This window comes from Cornus florida, unplaced genomic scaffold (genome assembly GCF_030987335.1).
Source record: "Cornus florida cultivar Cherokee Brave unplaced genomic scaffold, ASM3098733v1 CherokeeBrave_3.0.0_Hap2_Chr07, whole genome shotgun sequence".
Taxonomy (NCBI): domain Eukaryota; kingdom Viridiplantae; phylum Streptophyta; class Magnoliopsida; order Cornales; family Cornaceae; genus Cornus; species Cornus florida.
The window spans coordinates 84,000,450-84,023,080 of NW_026775577.1; the positions used below are offsets into that span (position 1 = coordinate 84,000,450).

The 22,631-nt window shown below is 36.9% G+C and overlaps 1 protein-coding gene across 3 annotated transcripts in view; it reads left to right on the forward strand.

Moving 5' to 3' along the window:
* Window positions 1–11,754: 11,754 nt before the first annotated feature.
* The window catches only part of LOC132267361 (kinesin-like protein KIN-8B), a 32,798-nt gene continuing 21,921 nt past the window's right edge, over window positions 11,755–22,631 (forward strand). Inside the window, exons 1-5 of one of the 3 annotated variants that reach the window (XM_059768528.1) lie at window positions 11,760–12,118; window positions 12,220–12,406; window positions 12,494–12,565; window positions 12,698–12,814; window positions 13,655–13,743. In XM_059768528.1, the coding sequence (XP_059624511.1) occupies window positions 12,359–12,406; window positions 12,494–12,565; window positions 12,698–12,814; window positions 13,655–13,743 (326 nt within the window). In that variant the 5' untranslated portion in view covers window positions 11,760–12,118; window positions 12,220–12,358. Of the gene's footprint in view, window positions 12,407–12,493; window positions 12,566–12,697; window positions 12,815–13,654; window positions 13,744–16,399; window positions 16,533–22,631 lie in introns of those variants that run through there. The other 2 variants (XR_009468988.1, XM_059768529.1) reach the window with 2 other exon arrangements.

Consider the following 22,631-nt stretch of genomic DNA (forward strand, 5'->3'; position numbering starts at 1 on the left):
CAATTAGCTCCTCTTCAAAGTCTAATGGGAGCTTTCGATCACATCTCAATAGGTAGCATTTTCTTTTTATGTTGAATATTTTCAATTCTCTTTTTTTAAGTTCTTATTTTTTTTTCAACAATAACCTTTATAGCTTTTGTAATCAATATACCCTTATCAACAATTCAAAGATTTTCAATCAAATTTTTCAGAGATGGACTAGTGCACAAAAGACTATGAACTTAAGAGATTCAAATCTAAAAATTTCCTAATTAATGCAAATCATCTTTCATTGTGTAGATTACAAGTCAAGAATCTATTTTTATCAAATTAATCATGTATCAATTTGCATTCAAAGATAGATTATAAATTTATTCTGAAAGGATTTTCACACATATATCATGAAGACTGTGATCAAAACTCAATACCCTAACCAAACCCTAACAAGTGATCCAATGGCAACAATTTCTCATTGAAGTACAAACCACGATCACTGATTATCTTAGGACTTAGTTGAAGGTAAAGTCCTTTTGGAAACTAGTTCCACGGACTCAACAGGCACATAATTAATCAGATTTCTTTCTGATCCACATAGTTTTCACTCTCACTTCCTGAAATTCTCTTTCATATTTTACCTCTTTCTTAGGCAAATTTTCAGCTTTAGAATGCTTAGGTGTCACAAAATTCTTTTTCATCTTAGAATGCACATTTTTCTTGTCATGAACCTTATAAGAATGAATTTTAGAAAAATCTTTCTTTTTCTTGTGAAAACATGAATGATATTTATGTCCATTCTTACCACAAAAAGTGCAATGCAATAGTTTAGGCACATAAGATATATCAGAATGCGATGCATTAGGTAAACATTGATCAGGCATATGATAATTAGTAGGTCTAGTAACAAATGTTTGACTATTAGATGAGCCTTTATCAACTCCTAACCCAGTTTTATCATTCACATCTTTTGCCATGTTGTTCAATTCATTCAAACAGTCTTAACCCATTGTAAACACTTTCAGATTATCTTGTGTAGATTTCAATTCACTTTCAAGACATTCAATTTTCAACACATAATATTCTTTCCAGGAGTTTACACTTTTTACCTTGTCTTCAATAATGATGATCTTTTTGTCAAGCTCAGTGATGATAGAATTGCTTTCAAAAGCTTTTCTTTTTCCTTCATCAATCTGTTTTCTTAGATCTTCATTTTCCCCTTTGCTTGGATAAGCTCTTTTGCCAACTTATTGATAACCTGTTTGACTTCAATGGTTTCTCCGACCATCTTCTTTAATCTTTCGTCATTCTTTTCATCCTCTTACACCTACTCATTCTGAACTTCATTGTCTTCATTATCTAAAATATCAAAGTCAGATAAAGTAACAATATGAGGACCTTTTTCAAGAAAAGCGACATAAGATAAATCATTGTAATCATGATGAGGAGAATCATTATCACTAGAAGCAGAATTTTCAGAATTAGAAACTTTCATTGTTTTCCTTTGTTCCTATCCTTTTGATCTTTCCTAGGACTAGGACAAACATTGGATGCGTGACCTTTGCCACCACAATTCCAGTAAGTGAATTCAATTTATTTTTATTCTTCTACTTTCTTTTCATTAAATCTAAATTTTGACGACTTGTCAAAATTTTGAGGATTGGCCATGTTGTCATTCCTTCTCCTCTGTTGTCTTTTCAATATCTGATTGAATTGTCTTGAGAGAAAAGCAAAATCATCATCAGAGTTGTCATCAATAAAATTCTCAACCTGTGTTGATTTTAAAGCAAGATTCTTCTCCTTCTGATTTAAATCAAAATTTTGCATATCATAATTTTTCAATGAACCAAAAACTTCATCAACTTTAGAGACAGACGAATCCCAATGTTCAGTGATAGTTTCTACCCTTATTTAAAATCTTTTAGGTAAAGACCTTAAGATTTTTTCACAGATTTTCTTATCACTAACTCTTTTGCCTAAGTGACGTAGTTCAGAAATTATTTCAAGAGACTAGAATAAAAATCAGAAAAGGATTCATCTTCTTTCATCACGATGTTCCCAAAGTTATGAGAAAGCATTTGAATTTTTGATAACTTCACTTTTGAAGTCCCTTCACGAGTAACCTGCAAAATATCCCAAGCGTCTTTATCAGTTTTATGACCAGAAATTCTAACATATTCAGATGGAACAACAGAATTAATTATTGCATATAAAGCTTTTCCATTAGCATCATTACGCTCAGTTTCAACAGCAATAAAAGCAAAAGCATTTTTTAAAACTTTGACTTCTTTACCATCCACAGTTTTATCTTCTGTAGGTGGTGTATAGCCAGATTCAAAAATAGGCCAAGTTTTACCTCTTGAATTTTGCAAATAAGCTCTCATCTTTGATTTCCAAAAATTATAATTATTTCTTTTAATTAAAGGATCACGTTAATTAGAACCACCTTCTTTCAACGCATAAGACATGATGAAAACAAATTTTTGAAATCAATCAAAACTTTCCATCAGGATCAACTCAATGTGTAGAGATTGGCTCTGATACAAATTTGTGAGTCGTAAGCAGCGGAATATTTAGAAAGTTTTGTATTTTTTAAAACAGATCTGTGTCTTTCCAACTTTACTTATTTTAGCAATTAATAAATTAATCTCATGCAAGATAAAATAAAACAAAGTAAAGAGTTAGAGATGACATGTGATACCCCCGGATTTCCGGATGCGGGTTGGCCAAGCCCACGCCCGATTACCCAAGGATATCAAACCAATTAGCAATAAATGAATACAGAATATAATTAAGATAAATAGGAATAAATAAAACTGCTGAAAAGAAACTAAAACGATAATCCAAAAAAACTGGAACCTCATAATAAAATTTTATAAATAAGAAATTGTTTTGATACATCCAACTTCTCCATTTCTAATACAACTCAGGAATCCATCTGGTGGACCCCTAATAAAACCAACCCTGGAAAACCAACAACCGAAAAGAAATCCAATGTTAAGCCATGAAAAAACCTCCTATGTCGTCGGAAGAATAAGTAGCTGTCTCTGCTCAGCACGAACACACTCTAAGACCTGGAACCATCCATTACCTGAAAATAATAGTGGGTCAAGCCCACAAACAAGTTCTATCCTAACTACAATCCAAACAGAGACCCGATACACAGATATATCCTAGATGTCTCAACCATATCTATATAGTCCGTAAATAGATATATATATATATATACACACATTACAGGACTCTCACTGGACTATGATGAGGGTCTCAACCTGAATAGAATGCAACATGCAAAACGCACTTGAGTGGGCATAACTACCTAAGCCTAACAGGGTATACCTCTACCAACATAACCAGCTACGCATCCTACTGCATATATGCTCCCTAACTGTCGACTGTGAGACTCAAGCTCAGATTGCGATACCATAATTATATATATAATTTCCATCCAAATACAATGTTGTGTCGGTCAACTGTTCGTCGTCTAGACACGACATATAATTAGGATTTAAATGTTTTAATTAAATCCCTATCCTTCCTACCACAGAAATATAAACAACCATCCAATATGTCGTTCAACTGTTTTAGTTGACAGGACATGAAACCATGTAGGATTTAACTGTTTTAGTTAATCCATTCCATATGTATGAATAGGTAAGAATTAGTGTTTTCATCTAATTTGTCCCTCCATATGCCACCGTCCCATACCGGTGCATACCATGCAAATGATCCGTAAATGATGCAACATTTTAAGCAGTACATCAAGTAAAGTCCACATAATCCATTTAGTTGATAAATACAGATTTGAAACAGTCCATCAACTAAATATCCATAATAGTAACCATATAATTAATGAGACCAAGTTTAATTGCTCGCCAATTTAAAATCCAGCATCCATTCAGGTAATTGACAGAAAATATATAATTAATTCTTCAATTAACTCCAGGCCAACATCCATAAGATTGACAGAACCTAAGTATTAGTTCAGCAATTTAAGTCCAAACTATAATCCCAATAATTGCAGAGTAGTGCTTAATATCACAACAATTAAAATCCAAACTTAAATCCATGTATTGCAGAAAAGAACTTAGTATTTCAACCATTAACATCCAAGGTATACACAGATCAAACTTGATAAATAAATGACCCTAGCATGCAACCAAAGTAAGATTTATAATCAAATATAGATTCCGTTAAATTGCTAAAATTAAATTAGGCAATTAAACTCCTTCCATCCGTTAACAGTCTGCACCGTTGTATACTTTCCTACGGTTAAATCCATGAGCACAAAGACATTAATTTATTTAATGTGGCTCTAATATAGCATAATATCATGTTTAGAGTCCATGCTACAATCTGTTAAATTTTTAAAACAAGATTTAGCAATTTAGTCATTCCTATCCTGTAGCAGCGTACAAAGTTGCTTATTTTTACACTGTTTATTCCATTTGCCTTATGAATCAAATTATATAATTAGAGGGATTAAAATCCATTGAAATTACTTTCAGAATTCTCATTCCAGTCCCTGAAACCATTTAGAATCCTAAACAGTGCCCAAACAGTGTCCAAACGTACCCAAACACAGCCTAACCAAGAGAGCCTACTCCCAAAACCACAGAGCAGGCTCTTTGCACCATGGAGCCTGCTCTTAGAAGCATAGAGCCTGCTCTTGAGGAGTGGGAGCTTGCTCTTGGCTTCCCAGAGCCGGCTCTCCCTCTCTGAGAGCCTCCTCTGTCCAGTTTTGCTCCGTTCGCCTATCAGCTTCATCTCCGGCCATTCCCAAACTTCTGTTCATCTTTAATACTGAACCTAAGAGTCCTATTTATACCCAATATCATCCCCATGACTTTTTCACAACACTTCGAATCAATTACAGTGATTAAAACCGTTACCGATTTAACATGCTTTTAAACCAAACTGAAAACCAGAGATGCAAGAACTGTAATAGTGTAATTCAACGCATACAAATAATTGACTTAGCATATAACAAGCATGTAAAATTTAATTAATGATCACTTAAAACCCTAGAGACTAGCTAAGGATGCACAGAACACAGGCCAACGGGAGAGAGAAAGAAAAGAACTTGCCTCTTAAGGTTTCAGTTTGAAACCTTTAACCGCCTTCTTCCTAGGTTTTCTGGCGACCTTTGTTGCTGTTAAACCTCCTCTGCTGCTCTTGGTTTTTACCCATGAGCCAACCCCTGCTGCTCCTCCTCCTCCTCCTTGGTTCAACCCTAGCCTAAGGCAAAACCCTAGACTTCCTCCCTTTATCTCTCTCTGTATTTTTCTCTGTAACTCTCTATTTTCTTTTTCACTACAGGAATAGATGTTCTGTATTCTAAAACCCTAAGTCGACATATCATATAGTAATTATAGGCTTCAATTAAAACCAAAACCTAATTCTAAATCCAACTACAAGTCGACTACAACGTGAAACCTAAACCCTAAATAATTTTACAGTTATAACAGAACAATTAAAAAAACCTATAATTAAACAGTTACACGATAGTAAAGCAATTAATTCAAAAAATTCAAATAACACAAATAATTCAATAATTCAGATCATTAAATACAAATCAATTCAGACGACACGTAATTCAATTACACATAAAACAGGAAACCATCTAAACATATAGCCACGTAAGCACCTAAAAATAATAAAATAAATAACGAAAACAACAAAATAAATAATAAAATTCCAATTATATCCCTTTTAAAACTAGGGGTATTACATGACACTAGGATTTTTAGCGAGGAAACCCCAGTTGATAAAATACGTTAACTGTTTGCGCGAAAAAAACCTCGTGGACTGTGCAGTATAAATTAAACCGATCCACTATGTATGAAACAAAGTACACTGAACTTTGACTCTAGCTCACACCCTATCGTTCTACCAAATACCTTTGGCTTTGCGACATCCCGTCCAATAGCAACTTGACATCGGGCTTATGCTTAATCTTTGTAGAAGGGTAGCAGGTAGATCAAACAACACTCCTCGAATGCTTTGACCACTTCAAAGTGTGATCGCTTTTATTTCTGTTCTTCAATATCTGAATTCGATGTAGAAGTATATCTGTTTTTCTTTGATAGTTGTAGATGTAAAACTTTGATCATAATTAGGATTTGAACAACACTCTAAACTCACTCTTGTGTTTATGTGTATGTTCTAGAAAGACTGACACAGAAATCTCTTGGATTTTCTACAAAAATAATCTTCCTAAGGCTTTTATGAAATATGAATTAATATTGCAAAATCTATAATAAACCTAGATGTGTATCAGGGTTTATATAGAATTTTTAAAGACCTAATCCTTCAGAAAATAAAGGAAATTTCGTGTATAGGACTTTTGGTAATTAACATTCTAAACCAACTAGGTAGTTTAAAACTAATCAGGATAAAGTTACCTTAAACTATATGAACAGTGGTACCGGTAGCCAGATGTGGAACCGATTCCCATTGGATAGAATAGAATTCTTCGAAGGACAGCTTCTTAAACCAATTCCCAAAGGTGGTACCAATTCCCAATTGACAGAATCCAAATAGAACTTGAAAATTCTGTTTTTGGTAACTTAGAATATATACCTTGTAGGTATTATGTCATAAGTGGGAAACGACTTCCTAAAAGTTGTTATTTCCTTTTTCGATGATCTCAGTATCTTCTTCTGATCAACCTTCTAATTCTGCAGTTGATGTCGATCTTGATATGGTAACTTGAAATTACAACTCTACTGAGACTTGTTTTAACATCGAATATTGCCAATTACAAATTTATATCTCACATTGTATGCCTATATGTGGATGATATGCTAATAATGGGTAGTAATGATAATATAATCAAAACTACTAAAAATATGTTGACCAAAAATTTCGATATGAAAGATTTAGGCATATCTGATGTCATACTAGGAATCAAGATTTCTAGAACATCAGATGGTCTAGTATTATCTCAATCTCATTACATTGAGAAAATACTAAAAAAAATTAATAAAGAATAGGGATGTCAATTTTTACCGCCCCGTTAATAACAGGTATGGAAACACTTTTTATACCATTGAGGCGGGCATGGATATAAATTTTGTACCCATCGTGGGTCACGGGGCGGGTAAGGGTTCAGTATACGTATCCTAGGGGCCCCGCCTCGTCCCGCTAAGCATATAACTATATTTAATATATATATATATATATATATATATATATATATAATATTAATAACTTATTTTAGTGGCTTACCTAGTTACCCATCTCTTATAATTCTAATTTGGGATGTAAACTTGGTATTAAATTTGCTTTTGTTTTGGTTATGGTGGAAGTTGAAACTTAGAACTTCTTGTGATTTGGTTATATTAAACTTTTATTTTTATTTATTATGTTCTCTGGATAATGTTATGTGCATGTTATTTTTTTATTTTTGTTTGGATACATAATTTCATTTATGTTGTGTCATTTCCAGGCTTTCCACATTTAAATAGCAGGAGCTTAAGTTCCAAAAAGTGGGAGAAAAAAATTTGTTAGCGAGACGAGCACGGGGGGCATAGTATTTCCCAACAGAGCGGGGCTGGATATTAAAATCCAACCCGTCGCGGGTCTCGGGGCGGGCATGGACTTGACAAAAATTAAAAGGGGCGGGGCGGGATTTAGGGAAACCCGCTCCAAACCCGCCCCGTTGCCATCCCTAATAAAGAAGATAGTAATCATGTAGAGACTCTTGTTGATGTAAATCTTCATTTATAGAAAAATACTGGTCCTAGCATATCACAACTTGAGTATTCTCGCATTATAAAAAGCTTAATGTATTTAATGAATTGTACACGACCAGGCATAGCATACTCAGTTAATAAATTGAGTAGATATACTAGCAATCCAGAAAAGAACCATTGGACTGCGATAAATAGGGTTTTGAGGTACTTGAGATATACCATGAGTTATGGATTGCATTATTCAAGATATCCAGCGGTACTTGAAGGATACAACGATGCTAATTGGATATCAGATATAAAGGATTCTAAATCCACAAGTGGCTATGTCTTTACTATTGGAAGATGTGTCATATCTTGGAAATCTTCAAAACAAACTTGTATTGCCAGATCCACTATGGAAGCTGAATTTATTGCTTTGGATAAAGCTGGTAAATAAGCTGAGTGGCTTTGTAATTTCTTAGAAGATATTCCAAATTGGCCTAAACCTGTGCCCACTATATGTATACATTGTGATAGTCAATCAACAATTGGAATGGCATAAAGTAATATGTATAATGGTAATTCTCGATATATACATCGAAGACATATTACCATTAGACAATTGCTCTCAAGTGGGATAATCTTAATAGATTATATCAAGTCTAAAGACAATTTAGCAGATCCGTTTACAAAATGTTTGATAATAGAGCAAGTGTATAGTTCATCGAGGGGAATTGGGTTAAAGCCGAAAGCTAACAAGTCATCTTAATGGAAACCCAACCTAGTTAACTGGAGATCCCAAGATTTAGGTTCAAAGGGACAACAAAAATTCTGAATAGATCACCAGAAGCACTGGGATGATTTAATCTTCTACTCATTTCTATGATGAGACAGTTGTGATGACCCTGTGGGTGAGTGTGCTGTGGACGAGACATTAGCAAGCTATCACACTAGTGAGTTACGGGTGCACAATCTCACATCGCCTGGGAAGGGAAATGTGAAGTGTTTATATGTAGGTGTGTCACTTCAATTAGTATGAAGCCTTTTGGAGTAAAATTCAAGAACAAAAATTGTGCGGGCTCGGGTCCAAAGTGGACAATATCATACCATGTGGTGGAGTGGGTCGTTACAAATGGTATCAGAGCCTGACCCAGCCTAAAGTGTGCTGATGGGGACATCGGGCTTCCAAGGGGGTGGATTGTAATGACCTTGTGGGTGGGTGTGCCGTGGGCGAGTGCGAGACACTGATAGGCTACCACACTGGCGAGTTATGGGTGTACAATCCCACATCGCCTGGGAAGGGAAAAGTGAAGTGCTTATATGTAGGTGTATCACTCCAATTGGTATGAGGCCTTTTGGAGTAAAACCTAAGAGCAAAAACCGTGCGTGCACGGGTCCAAAGCGGACAATATCATACCATGTGGTGGAGTGGGTCGTTACAACAGCGCTACCTACAGCAAGGATTAGGATAAGCTATGTTTTTAATGACTCTTATATCTTAAAAAATTCAAGTAGGGTCTGGTAGGATACTCATAATAAGAGGTCACCTATATGAGTGTGAAGTGGGGCCGCTTCTATGAGAATTTCGAAGGCTAAGTTTTCTGAAGCACTCATGAAATACCAGGAGTTGTTCATAGCCATATGAATATAACCGTAAGAATCGACTTAGTGCAGGAATGAACTTTGTATTTGTTATTGTCTTGATTTACATCAATAGTTGAACAGTTCAAGACATCATATTCACTGGTTAGCCAATAAATCCGATAGTAAAAAACTAGGTAAGGTTCAAGGCCAAAAGCTACCTATTATGATGCAGTAACTTTCCAGTAGTACTCTCTCTAGTGTCTGCATTTTCATCATTTGTAATTGACGCCAATTTCCATTCATGTGGGGGATTTTTGGAAACAAAGTATACAAAACAGAAACTTTGGGCGAAATTTTGAGTAGGCCCCGCTAAGAATTTTTTACGGATCTATAGATGAATGCATTCATCTTCGTAAGGAGATAATCGTGGTATATTTACTTTCTCAAATCTATTTCCGGGTGAATGAGAAATTAGTCCCAAAGTAAGATGTTTGGTAAACTTAATTGGGTATGCATAATGTGGGAAGTGGTTGTCCCACATTGAAAATAAAGTGAAACCAATTGAAGTTTAAATAAGCCAAGTTTGGGATTTAGGTTTAGGCCCAAGGGCACCCAAGTTTTTAAGAGGGGGAGGACCTAGGCAGGCTTGGGTCCAAACCATTTACCACACACGCGCCCTGCCCGACCAGACCTAGTTCGGTCCAGGCTTGGGCTTAATTGTAGAGTCCGGTTATTCTTTTTATTAAACGGAATTTTGAATTGGGCCTATGTTTGGACTTAATTAATTTTTGGGTTGGGCTTATTTGAATGAGTGTGACTAGTCCGAACCAGTGCATTGAATGGGTTGCACCTAGTCCAAACTAGTGCTTCTATTTGAACTGAACCATCACCACATCCAGTGCAGGTGATGGTTTAGGCCACCCGAAAAGGCACCAGGCTGCTTATAAATACCCCCCTTAGGGTCATTTGCAAATCACACCAAAATTCAAAATATCTTCTACTTCTGAATTTTTCCTCTCTTCCTTCTTCTCATTTCTTTGCATAAACATAGTATTAGGGTGTGAGTTAGAGTCTGGTTTAGAGAGAGAATTCTACACTGAGCCGGTTCACCTATTTCTCCAGTTTGCAGTGCTGCTATCGAAGAAAGAAAAGCCATATTATCCTGGGAGATAGACGCCACTGAGTCCGTCAGCACCATAACGGGGCGAATCTGTCTTAATGAGATAGAGTCCAATTCTAGACTCGACCAATTAACAGGTTCTTTTATATAGTTTTTATTTTATTATATATATATAACTATATTTTATTAGAAAATTATTATTATAATTATTATTATAAACCAATAATAATTATATATATATATTATATTTTTACATAATATTTAAATAGTAATACTATAGTATATAGTACACTTACACCATTTTGAACAACACACATGAGCAAGGAACCAGCAATGGGAGCGGTGACGTCACTCCCTTGGCATCTGCAAGGGGCAACATTTGAGTTTCTAAGGTTGGTCATCTCCTCCTCCATAACGTGCAGTTGCCTCTTCAGTCTTGCAACTTCCACAATAAAGTCAGCCTTGGATGCATCCATATATAATAGTAGCCTCCACCCCGCCAGGTAAGTAAGAGACATCTGAGATTACTTTGTTGGTTGGGTTAAGAACTTTGTCATTTTGAAGCACTTTCTTGACTTGTCCATAGTGGAAGAAGTGACTGAAGGCAGTCTGGTTGATAATCTAGTGAGTCATGTATGGTAAATTGTTTTGTCCTAGGGGTGATGGGTGATTTGAAGGGAGTGGCAGTGTACACTGTTTTGAGTAGAGGTTTGGAGGAAGGATAGGAAGGTGGTTTATTAGGGGAATTAGATAATTGTGTTTTCTTGGTATGTCGATTTAGTGGAGAAGAGGTGGAGGGGATAAATCTAGGTGGGTGGAGGAGAGTTGATGGGTTGAGGGAAGGTGGTGGAGTTGGCATCTTTGAACTTTTGAGGGTCATTTATTGTCCAATAAAATTAGAGATATAAACCGACGAACATCTCAATCGTTAAAGACTAAAATTGAGGGTCATTTATTGTCCAATAAAATTAGAGACATAATCAAAATCATAATTATATATTATATATATACATACTATGGATTAAAAAAATTAAAAACAAAATCATAATTATTGAACTTGCTTTCTATTATTTTGCTTTCAAAATATTAAAAACATGTGAATTTACCTTATACTTTCTATTTCAGGCTTAAGAAATCAAAATTATGATTTTGCTTTCGGTAAAATTGGAAGTAGGAATCACTATTTGTTACCCAACGGGACTATATATTTTATATAAAATTTAATTAATATATTTTAGTATATTTTTTAAAATAAACTACAATAATGGTTGTATGGACCACCCTTTCCCTCTCCATTTATGTACGTCACGTATGTGTCTTTGTCATACAGGTCATCTCGTCTGTCATCTCTTTTAACACAAATCAAATCAAAAAGCCTACACAGAAAAATCCAAATATACTCTTTTTCCAACGGTTCAGATCACCTCCCGACACTGATCTTCCAAGTTCCAACCTTCAACACGGTCGTCCTTGGCATTCGATTTTATAGAGTATTACATTACACCAAACCGCGTCAATATATATATATTAAATATATACACACAATTTTCCACTTCTCATTTTTCTGTCACACGCATTTTTTCAGATTTTTGAATTTTGATTCTCTCTCACACACACTGACACACATTTCACATTCGACATTTCTCTCTTCCCAAATTCATTCCTTCGGTTGAGGAATTTTAGGGCTGGGCAATGCTGCATTGGAGTAGATGCTTTGCTGGATGATTTTGATGTGGAATGTATTTTCTGTTGCTTTGGATTTTAGGTCTGTGCTTCATCTGTAAATTCTTTTGATCAGTTGTTTGTTTGTGGATCAGAAGCTGAATTTGAGAACTTCTGTACGAGTGTTCACTCACAATGTGTTAGGGTTTGAAGCATCCTGTATTGAGGTTGTTCTTAGGCTGATGAAAAGCAATTCGAACTAGCTTCAGATTGGAATTTGGAGTTAAATTTTGTTGATAGTGAGCAATGAGCTGATTTCTTGGAAGCGAATGTTGAATCAAACATGCCTAGCATTACAGCTCCGGTGATCAAGAAAGCCACAACCCTCACCGTTAGTCCTTTTCCATTTCTTAAGAAAATTTCTTTGTTTTTGTTCAGTTTCTTTGTTTATTGTCATCTTCTGATCTTTTGGCTGTAGGTTGCTGTAAAATGTAGGCCATTAACAGAAAGTGAACGTGGTCGCGACATAGTTCGAGTAAACAATGACAAGGTGTTCATTTTTCACCTATTCAATCTCCAACATTTTTGTTTATAATTTTTTTTTTTTTTTAATTCTATGAATTTACCTATTTATCAATTGAGAGAAGAAAATTTATCTAGTGTATGTAAATGTTATTTGTAGGAGGTTATTGTTTTGGATCCTGACCTGTCAAAGGACTACCTTGATCGCATACAAAATCGAACAAAAGAACGAAGATATTCCTTTGATTATGCATTTGGTCCTGATTTTACTAATTTGGTATGTGGTCTCTATCTTTCTCTTTCTTGAAGTTTGTCCTCTTGTTATTCCCAATTCTGCTTCTGCATCTATTAGTGCTACTTAATTGTCAAAAAAGAAAAGAGAGAACATAGGAAGACATGCACAAATGCAATTACTACAAAAAGGTTTATCGCCTATTCCAACCATATAAATATATTTTCTGGTAAGTTAGATAATTGTGTAGATATAGATTTTTGGAAATTTTCATCCAGATTATTGGTTAAAGAATTTCAGTAAGCCTTTAATCCATATCCTGATGTTGGATATCTCACTCTGTTCTTGGACACTAATGAATATGGGGACAAAAGACAAACACGTCTGATTTTGTCACCTAATTAGAGTTCTATAGAGAAGACATGTAGATGAAAAATATTTTTCTATGTAAAAGGACGAATTGAATCTGTCCAAAGATGAAAGGAGCTAAATCCTGATTGACAACTCAATCAGTTTTAGCACCCTGTTGTGACTTGTGATGCTGTATAAGAACACAAATAGATGCAAAGTCACTAGTCCAAAGTATCATTTGAAGAACAGTGGGGCGCGCTATTCATTTTTCTGATGATAAGATCCTCTAGTTCAGTTATCTTTGTTACTTTAGATAATGACCTGTACTAATACTGCAACTTTGAGCTATTATGTTATAGAATTGAATATGTGAAGACATTTATGTTGGTTGTTGATGTCAATATTGTTATAAACCATGCCAATTACTTCACTTACTTGCAGCTGCGTCAAATTAAAAAAAAAAAAAAACACATGCTATTCTAAGGTTGTTCTTTTATTGTGATTAAGAAGTCTGATGACGCTGCATTCATCCAGGATGTTTACGAGAGAAGTGTATCTTCAATAATTGCTGGTGTTGCTCAAGGTCTCAATGCAACTGTATTTGCATATGGCTCAACTGGAAGGTACTTGAAAAATATGCTGTTAGCACTTGGATCTGTTTTTACTATTTGTTGGAATGCCATGCCGGGCAATCCCTGTTCTTAGTAAGTGAAGGAAGGGTTATGGGCCCTAATCAAGTGGTGCTAGTTGTTCCTAATCGTCTTAATCATTCTTATCGATGCTTTCTATTCCTTGTTGTAGAGGACTACCTTTCACTCATAATTCAGTCGAGTGCTAGTGTGCATGCAAAACCTATAGCTTACCCCTTAATGACCCTTTATGTAATCAAATTGAATACAGTTGTAATGGTAAACTATGTTACCACTATTTTTTTGGCATCCTTTTTCCTGTTTATAATTGTTTATATATAGTTTCCTTTTTTCCTATTACAGTATTGTTTCGCTTTCTACAACCATTTGCATTCAAGTGGTTGCTTAACTCGCTCCTGTTAAGTAACATTTCGGTATATGAATTATTTGTTTCCTCCTTTGGAAACTTTGTGTGTGCAGTAGTTATGTTAACATGGTAAATTTTAGCCGAGATATGATAGCCTAAAATCATCAAATTGAACTTTATTTATACATATATTTAGGCATAGCATCTGCAGCGATTTTATTTGGTTTCCTTTCTTATAATATTGCAATGTGCTCTTTTAGTACATAAATACGGAGTTGTGAATGAGTGATTATTCTCGTTCAAGCCTTTACATATTTCTCTTGTTCTTCTTCAATCTTGTATTTATTCTTGGTATCAGAGCCAACACCTTGTCATAACCTCCAGCAGCTTTGCGGCTTGTGCGACAGCCACCTTAGGCTATTTGCGACACCCCACGACGTTGCCTGCACACAATTTTGTGAGCCGCTGTTTTGTGATCGAAAGCAAGTATTTTCAAGTCTTACAATTTTTTATTTTTTATTTTACTCTTCTAGGGTTGGTAAGTTGGCAAGTTGATATAGTTGGTCTCCAACACGTAGAAGGGCTTGGGTAAATTATTGTAAGTCTACAAAGAGGTTCTGGATATTGAGAAGGAGGTCGTTCGGCTGTATTTATGTGGGTAACACTCCTACAGGAAGTCTGTATTTGGAATTTTTGAGAATGATCTGAGGAGACATTGTTGATTTTTTATGGTTTGAGGAGACACTTTGATTAGTTGACAGGGTTTATGGTGCTCTTGGAGTTGTTTATTATCGTATGAAATAGTATGGCAGTTTTAGGTCCTTGACTGTTGACTCTTCATGGCTTCGAGTTTTGTGGGTGGTATCATTTTTCCCACCAACTCATCAAAAATCCAAGATTTTAGACCACCACAGTGAAGTTAGATGGTTCCAACTATTTGATTTAGGCATAGTCTGTCGGGAATTTTGTTGCTGACAAAGGTAAGATTGGCTATATTACTGGTTCTGACAAAGAGCCAGCCGAGTTAGATAAGATATGTCCACAATGGTTCTGATAAGATATGTCCACAGTAGCTAATGCCATGGTTATGTCTTAGCTAGTCAATTCAAAGCAGCCAAACATAGCCGTTAGGTATATATCCATGAAGACCGCTAAGTAAATTTGGGATTCTGTAAGCGCACTTATTCTCAGAGGCTGAATAATGCAAGGATTTTTCAGTTGGGGCAAGATATCATTAGCATTACTTAGGATGACTTACATTTTTGGTTACATCGCCAGGCTTTATGCTATTTTAGAGTGCCAAATTATAATTCCTTCCACTTTTGAAAGGATACAGAGAATGCAGATTTATATGTGGGGATTGTGGAGAAGAATCGGGTGTTTTAGTTTTTGCTGGGCTGAATGATGAGTTTGAGTATGCTCCTATTCATTTGTTGGGCTTGTCTTCATTCCCTAATATGGAGGACATATACTACTATATTTTATCAAATGAGATCCATTAGGTGTTGCTTATGCTAACCACTTAGCTATGGCAGTTTGCATTCCTAACCCTTTAGGAATTGCACCATCCTAGTCAGTTCAGAGTTCTAGCACCAAGATAATGTGGGCGGTGTAACCATTGCGGGAAACTTGGTCAAATAAAATCTCGTTGTTATGCACTCACTACATGGATGCCCACTATAGCAAAAACTACACCACCCTCAATCCTCTGCACATTCTGTTACACAGTGGCATAGCCGAACTCGATATCGATAAAGAAAACGACCATTACGGAACGAAGTAGCCCTAGGACTAAAAACCCCAAAAAGCAGAGACGAGGCGACGAGATAAAGAAAAAGTGATTTTGGACAACTTTGCTTTTTCATCCTTTGATACAGTTACCTTGACTTGGGTTGATTTGGATAGGTTTAACAATTCTTCAGTCAAATGGAGGCATCATCCGAGCCAACCTCCACTTATGCCCATTCAGTTACTATTACATCTGCACATAGCATATTTATATCTTCGACACCATGGATCATTGGTTCTCGTGCTTCAGACAATATGACTGGTATGTCCTCCTTCTCCCACTCTTACAGTACCTGCTCTGGCCATCGCAAGGTATGCCTTACGGATGGCTCTCCGTCTTCCATTACTAGGAATGATCAAATATCGGTTACTCCTTTAACTTTGTCTGAAACACTTCATGTTCCATAACTTACTACTAATATTAATTATGTTAGTAGCGTTACTAAATAATTGAATTGCAGTGTAACATTCTTTCCATCTCATTGTGTTTTTTAGGATTTGGTATCGAAGCGAACGATTGGCAGTGAGCGTGAAGTGGATGGCTTATACCTATTGGATTCTCCTTTGTCACCTCAAGCACATTTAGTTTCCTCTTCTAGTGTTTCATCAAATAAAGCCTAACTTTTGCGTAAGCACTTGCGTTTAAGACATATTTCTTTTGGTTATTTAAAACATTTGTTTCCTTCATTGTTTAGTAATATGATAGTCTCAAATTTATCCTACGAGACATGTCACCTTGCTAAATATGTCCATTCTAATTATCCTACTAGTAGTAATAAAAATGCTTTAACATTTTTTGATCTTGTTCAGTCAAATGTCTGGGGCTTTCCCTAGTTAGTTCTAGTTTTGTATTTCAATTTTTTTGTGTTGTTTATTAATGATTATAGCTGTGTTACATGGATGTATCTTATGAAGACCAAAAATGAGGTGTACACTGTTTTTAAAAAAATTGTGACAACGGTTCAAACTCAGTATAGTCGTACCATTAAAAAACTCATATCTGGTCATGGTACGGAGTACACTTATAGGGAGGTACATTGATTATGTACGGAATTCGGGATTGAGCATCAGATTTCTAATGTTCAAACCTTTGTTACATGGACTTGGGTACGTGTGTCCGGTACAGGTATATATCTATGCATCAGATGTATTAAATCTCCAAATAGAAGGACTCCAGCTAAATATTTAGTAGAAATATAAAAAGAAGAAAAATGAGAGAATTGTGTAAAGGCTTGAATGAGATATAATAATATGTAAAAGCTTGAATGAGATAAATCACTCATTCACGGCTCTAGTATTTATAGATATAAAGAGCACATTCTTATATTACAAGAAAGGAAACTAAATCAAATCTAAATCAAATCATAATCAAATCTCTGCTAATATGGTAAGTCATTCTATAAATCGTGGCTATCATATATGTTAACACTCCCCCTCAAGTTGGTGCGTAGATATCTGAAACGCCCAACTTAGACAATGCATTCTCAAACACAATCTTGCTGACGCCCTTTGTAAGAATGTCTACAAGCTACTGAGAGCTTACGACAAATGGAGTGCAAATCTGACTAGCGTTGATTTTCTCTTAGATGAAGTGTCGATCAAGAAATAAAAAATGTCTCCTCGGACAATAAACAATTAACAATGTCTCCTCAGACGATAACCAATTAACAATGTCTCACTTATCAAAAAAAAAAAAAAAATACAATTAACAATTTCTCCTCAGACCATAAACAACCAACAATGTCTCCTCAGATCATAGACAACCAACAATGTCTCCTCAGACCATTTCCCTTCATACACATGTTTAAAACATGTAGATGGAAGAATCAACAATGTCTCCTCATACCATTCCCCTTCATACATATGTTTAAACAATGTGGATGAAAGAATCAACAATATCTCCTCAAACCATAAAAAGAAACAATTGTGTATCCTCAGACCATTTTTTAATAAGTGGTGCCAAACTCGCAACGCCCTCGTTGAGGTCGGACCACCTTGCCTACCTGATACCTCCTGGATGGGTGATGTCACAGTAGAAATGTAAAAAGAAGAGAAAAGAGAGAATTGCGTAAAGGCTTGAATGAGATGAATTACCTATTCACAGCTCTAGTATTTATAAATAAAATAAGCACATGCTCATATTACAAGAAAGGAAACAGAATCAAATCATTACATATTCTATATTTGGTTATTTGAAACATTTATTTCCTTCCTTATTTTGTAACGTGGCAGTGTCAGATTTATCCTGTGAAACATGTCATATGGCTAAACATGTTCGTTCCAATTATCCTGCTAGTAGTAATAAATCTGCTTTAACACATTTTGATCTTGTTCATTCAGATATGTGGGGTCCTTGCCCAGTTACTTCTAGTCTTGGATTTCGATATTTTGTGTTGTTCATTGATGATCATAGTCGTGTTACTTGGGTTTGTCTTATGAAAACCAAAAATGAGGTATACACCATTTTTAAAAATTTTATGACAATGGTTCAGACTCAATTTGGTTGTACCATTAAAAAATTCCGATCTGACCGGGGTACAGAGTACACTTATGGGGAGGTACAACGGTTATGTACAGAATTTGGGATTGCGCATTAGCTGGCTAATGTTAAAACTCCTCAACAGAATGGTCGTTCTGAGAGAAAGAATCGCCATATCCTTGACTTAGCCAGAGCAATCTGCATTGGCATGAATGTTCCCCAGTCATTTTGGGGAGATGCAGTTCTTACCGCTGTTTACATCATTAATAGGACTCCTTCTAGGATTCTTAACTTTACAGCCCCACTCTCAATCTTACATCCCAATTCATCTCTATTTTTGATTCCTCCACGAGTCTTCGAGTGTGTGTGCTTTGTTTAGCAGTTGGGGCAAACTCGTACAAAGCTTGACCCCAAGGCTTTGAAGTGTGTGTTTTTGGGCTATTCTCACTCTCAAAAAGGTTATAGGTGTTACCATCCTCCCAGTCGTCGGCGGTTCATATCCATGGATGTTTCTTTCTTTGAGCATACACCATACTATAGTGGTTCAGTTGGTTCTCAGAGGTGAATGGTTCCCATTGAATATAATGGATGATCACCTTCTTCTGTCTTCAACTCCTTTACCATTACCTGTTTCTTCTTCTATAATTCCTCCTCGTGATACCCCTCCAGCAGGGGGAATTGTTCCTTTTTTACAGGTTTATAATCGGAGACAACAGGTACAAGCTTCTACTCCCACGATCGACTGCCCTGTTCCTTCGGCACCAGCTTCGCCTTCTCAAGCTATTGTTTTGCTTGATGATCGCCACATTGCTCTTCGAAAGGATAAACGTTCTTGTACTTACCCTATTTCTAATTTTGTTTTTGATTATGCTCTCTCACCCTCCTATCGGAGTTTTCTTGTTTATGTTGCCTCGGTTCCTGTTCCTTCTAGTGTTGCAGATGTGCTAGCACAACCTCAATGGCGTGATGCTATGACAGAAGAACTACAAGCACTTGAGAAAAATCAGACTTGAGACATGGTTCTGCTTCCTATTGGACGAAAGGCTGTGGGTTGTCGTTGGGTGTTTACAGTTAAGCATAATCTAGATGGGTCAGTTGCTCGTTACAAGGCCCGATTGGTTGCCAAGGGTTATGCTCAGACTTATGGCATAGATTATCAAGAGACTTTTGCCCCTGTTGCCAAGATGAATACCATCCGTGTATTATTTTCCGTTGCTGCAATTCGATCTTGGCCTCTATTTCAGTTAGATGTCAAGAATGCCTTTCTTAATGGTGATTTGCAAGAGGAGGTGTACATGGTTCCTCCTCTGGGCTTTCGTTCTCCTACTCATTCTAATATGGTATGTCGTCTTCGTCGTTCTCTATATGGCCTCAAGCAGTCTCCTCGAGCTTGGTCTGATCGCTTTGGCACTGCTATGCTCAAGTTTGGTTTCCATCAAAGTGCAGCTGATCATACCTTGTTTTTACGTCATTCAGGCGGTAAGACAGTTGCTCTCATTGTGTATGTCGATGATATTATTCTTACCGGCGATGATACTACCGGAATTAATGAGGTTAAGAGCTATCTTGGCCGTCAGTTTGAGATTAAGGATCTTGGTCCCCTACGATACTTCTTGGGCATTGAGGTGGCTCGCTCCAAGACTGGCATTTTCATCTCTCAACGCAAGTATGTTCTTGACTTGCTTTCTGCTTCTGGTCAGCTTGGCGGTCGTCCTGCTGATACTCCGATTGAGCAGAATCATCGATTGGCTGATTCTGAGGGGGAGTTGTTGTCAGATATTGGTCAGTATCAACGACTTGTGGGGAAGCTCATCTATTTATCCATGACTTGACCTGACATTGCTTATGCCGTGAGTGTCGTGAGTCAATTCATGTACTCTCCTCGTGCCCCACACCTTGATGCAGCTACTCGAATTCTTCGCTACTTAAAAGGGTGTCTAGGCCGTGGTATTTTGTTTGCTAATCATGGTCACTTACGTGTTGAGGTTTGGACAGATGCTGATTATGCAGGATCAATTTCAGATAGGAGGTCTACTTCAGGTTATTGTACCACTATTGGTGGTAACTTGGTTACTTGGCGCAGTAAGAAGCAGGATATTGTCTCTCGATCTAGTGCAGAGGCAGAGTATAGGGCTATGGCTCTTGGGGTAGGTGAGTTGCTTTGGCTGAAAACCTTGCTGACAGACTTGTGCCTTCCAGTGTCGCTTCCATTCTCACTCTACTGCGACAACAAGTCTGCCATTAGCATAGCAACAAATCCTGTTCAGCATGACAGGACTAAGTATATAGAGGTGGACCGGCACTTCATTCGAGAGAAGATCATCTCTGGTCAAATTTACACTCCATTTGTCACAAGCTCTCAGCAGCTTGCAGACATTCTTACAAAGGGCGTCAGCAAGATTGTGTTTGAGAATGCATTGTCCAAGTTGGGCGTTTCAAATATCCACGCACCAACTTGAGGGGGAGTGTTAGCATTTATGATACCACGATTTATGGTATGACTTACCATAATAGCCAGAATATGATAGGCCCAAATCATAGGATGTGATTTACCATATTATCTGTGAGATATGATAGCCACTAATCATGTATTTAACTTTATTTAATAAAGGAGTAACTGATATGTGACCCTTCCCAGCAATGGAAGATGGAGAGCCATCCTCAAGGCGGACCTTGCGTTGGCCAGAGCAGATACTATAAGATTGGAAGAGTGAGGACATACCAGTCATATTGCCTGAAGCACTAGAATCAATGATCCATGGTGTTGAAGATGTAGATACGCTATGTGCAGACGCAATAGTACCTGAGTGGGCATAAGTGGAGGTTGGCTGAGATGATGCCTCCATTTGGTTGAAGAATTGCTTGAACTTGTCCAAATCAGCTTGAGTTAAGGTAACTGTGGCAGAAGATGTAGAGGCAGGGTTGTCAGGAGTTGACAATGAGACTGGTTGTGTAACAGAATGTGCAGAGGATCGAGGCTGTTGTTTCTGTTGCGGTGGACGTCCATGTAGAGCATAACAACGAGATTTGATGTGACCAATTTTTCCGCAATGGTCACACCGTCCACGTTGTCGTCGCAGAGGAGGACCGGTGGTAGTGCTCTGAACTGATTGGGATGGTGAAGTTCCTGAAAGGTTGGGAATCCAAACTGCCATAGCAGAACGATCAACAGAAGCAACACCTAATGGACAAGTCTGGCGGCTCTCATCTGACAACACATAGGAATATGCATCATCAAGAGTAAGGAATGAAGATAAGCCCAATAAATGAACACGAGCATACTCAAACTCGTCATTCAACCCGGCAAGAAACTGAAACACTCGATTCTTCTCCACAATTCCTGCATATAAAACTGCATCATCTAGATCCTTCCAAGAGTGGAAGGAATCATAATATGACATCTCCATAGCACGAAGCTTGGCGATGTAACCTGAAACTGTCAAGTCACCCTGAGAAATCCTGGTGATATCTCGCCCCAGCTGGAAAATTCGTGCATTATTCTGCCTCTGAGAATAAGTGCGTTGAATTGAATCCCAAATCTGCTTAGCAGTCTTCACAAACATATAGCCAACAGCTATGTTTAGTTGCATCAAATTGACTAGCCAAGACATAACCATAGCGTTATCTACAAACCACTATGGATATGCCTTCTCTAACTCAGCTGGCTCTTTCTCAGAACCAGTAATATAGCCAATCTTGCCTTTGCCACCAATGAACATCTTGGCAGACTGTGCCCAAATCAAATAGTTGGAACCATCCAACTTCACTGTGGTGATTTGAAGTCCTGGATTTTCTGATGAGTTGGTGGGAAAAATGGCACTACCACCCACAGAACATGAGCCAAGAGAATTAACAGTCGAGGACCCTGAATCTGCCATAATCTGTCACACGACAATAAAAAGAACTCCAAAAACACCACAAATTCTGTTAATAAATCAAAGGGTCTCCTCAGACCATAAACAATGTCTCCTCAGACCATTCCCAAAAAATCCAAATACATTCCTTTTTTAAGGAGCGCTGCCCGCTTACATATAGCCAGACAGCCTCCTTCTTAATATTCGGAACCTCTTTGTAAACTAATTTTTTTTACCCAAGCCCTTCTAGGTGTTGGAAACCAACTATCCCAATTTACCCAACCCTAGAAGAGTGAAAAAGAAATTGTAAAACTTAAAAATACCTATTTTCGATCACAAAACAGCAGCACAGAAAAACATGTGTAGGCAACGTCACACGATGTCACAAACAGCC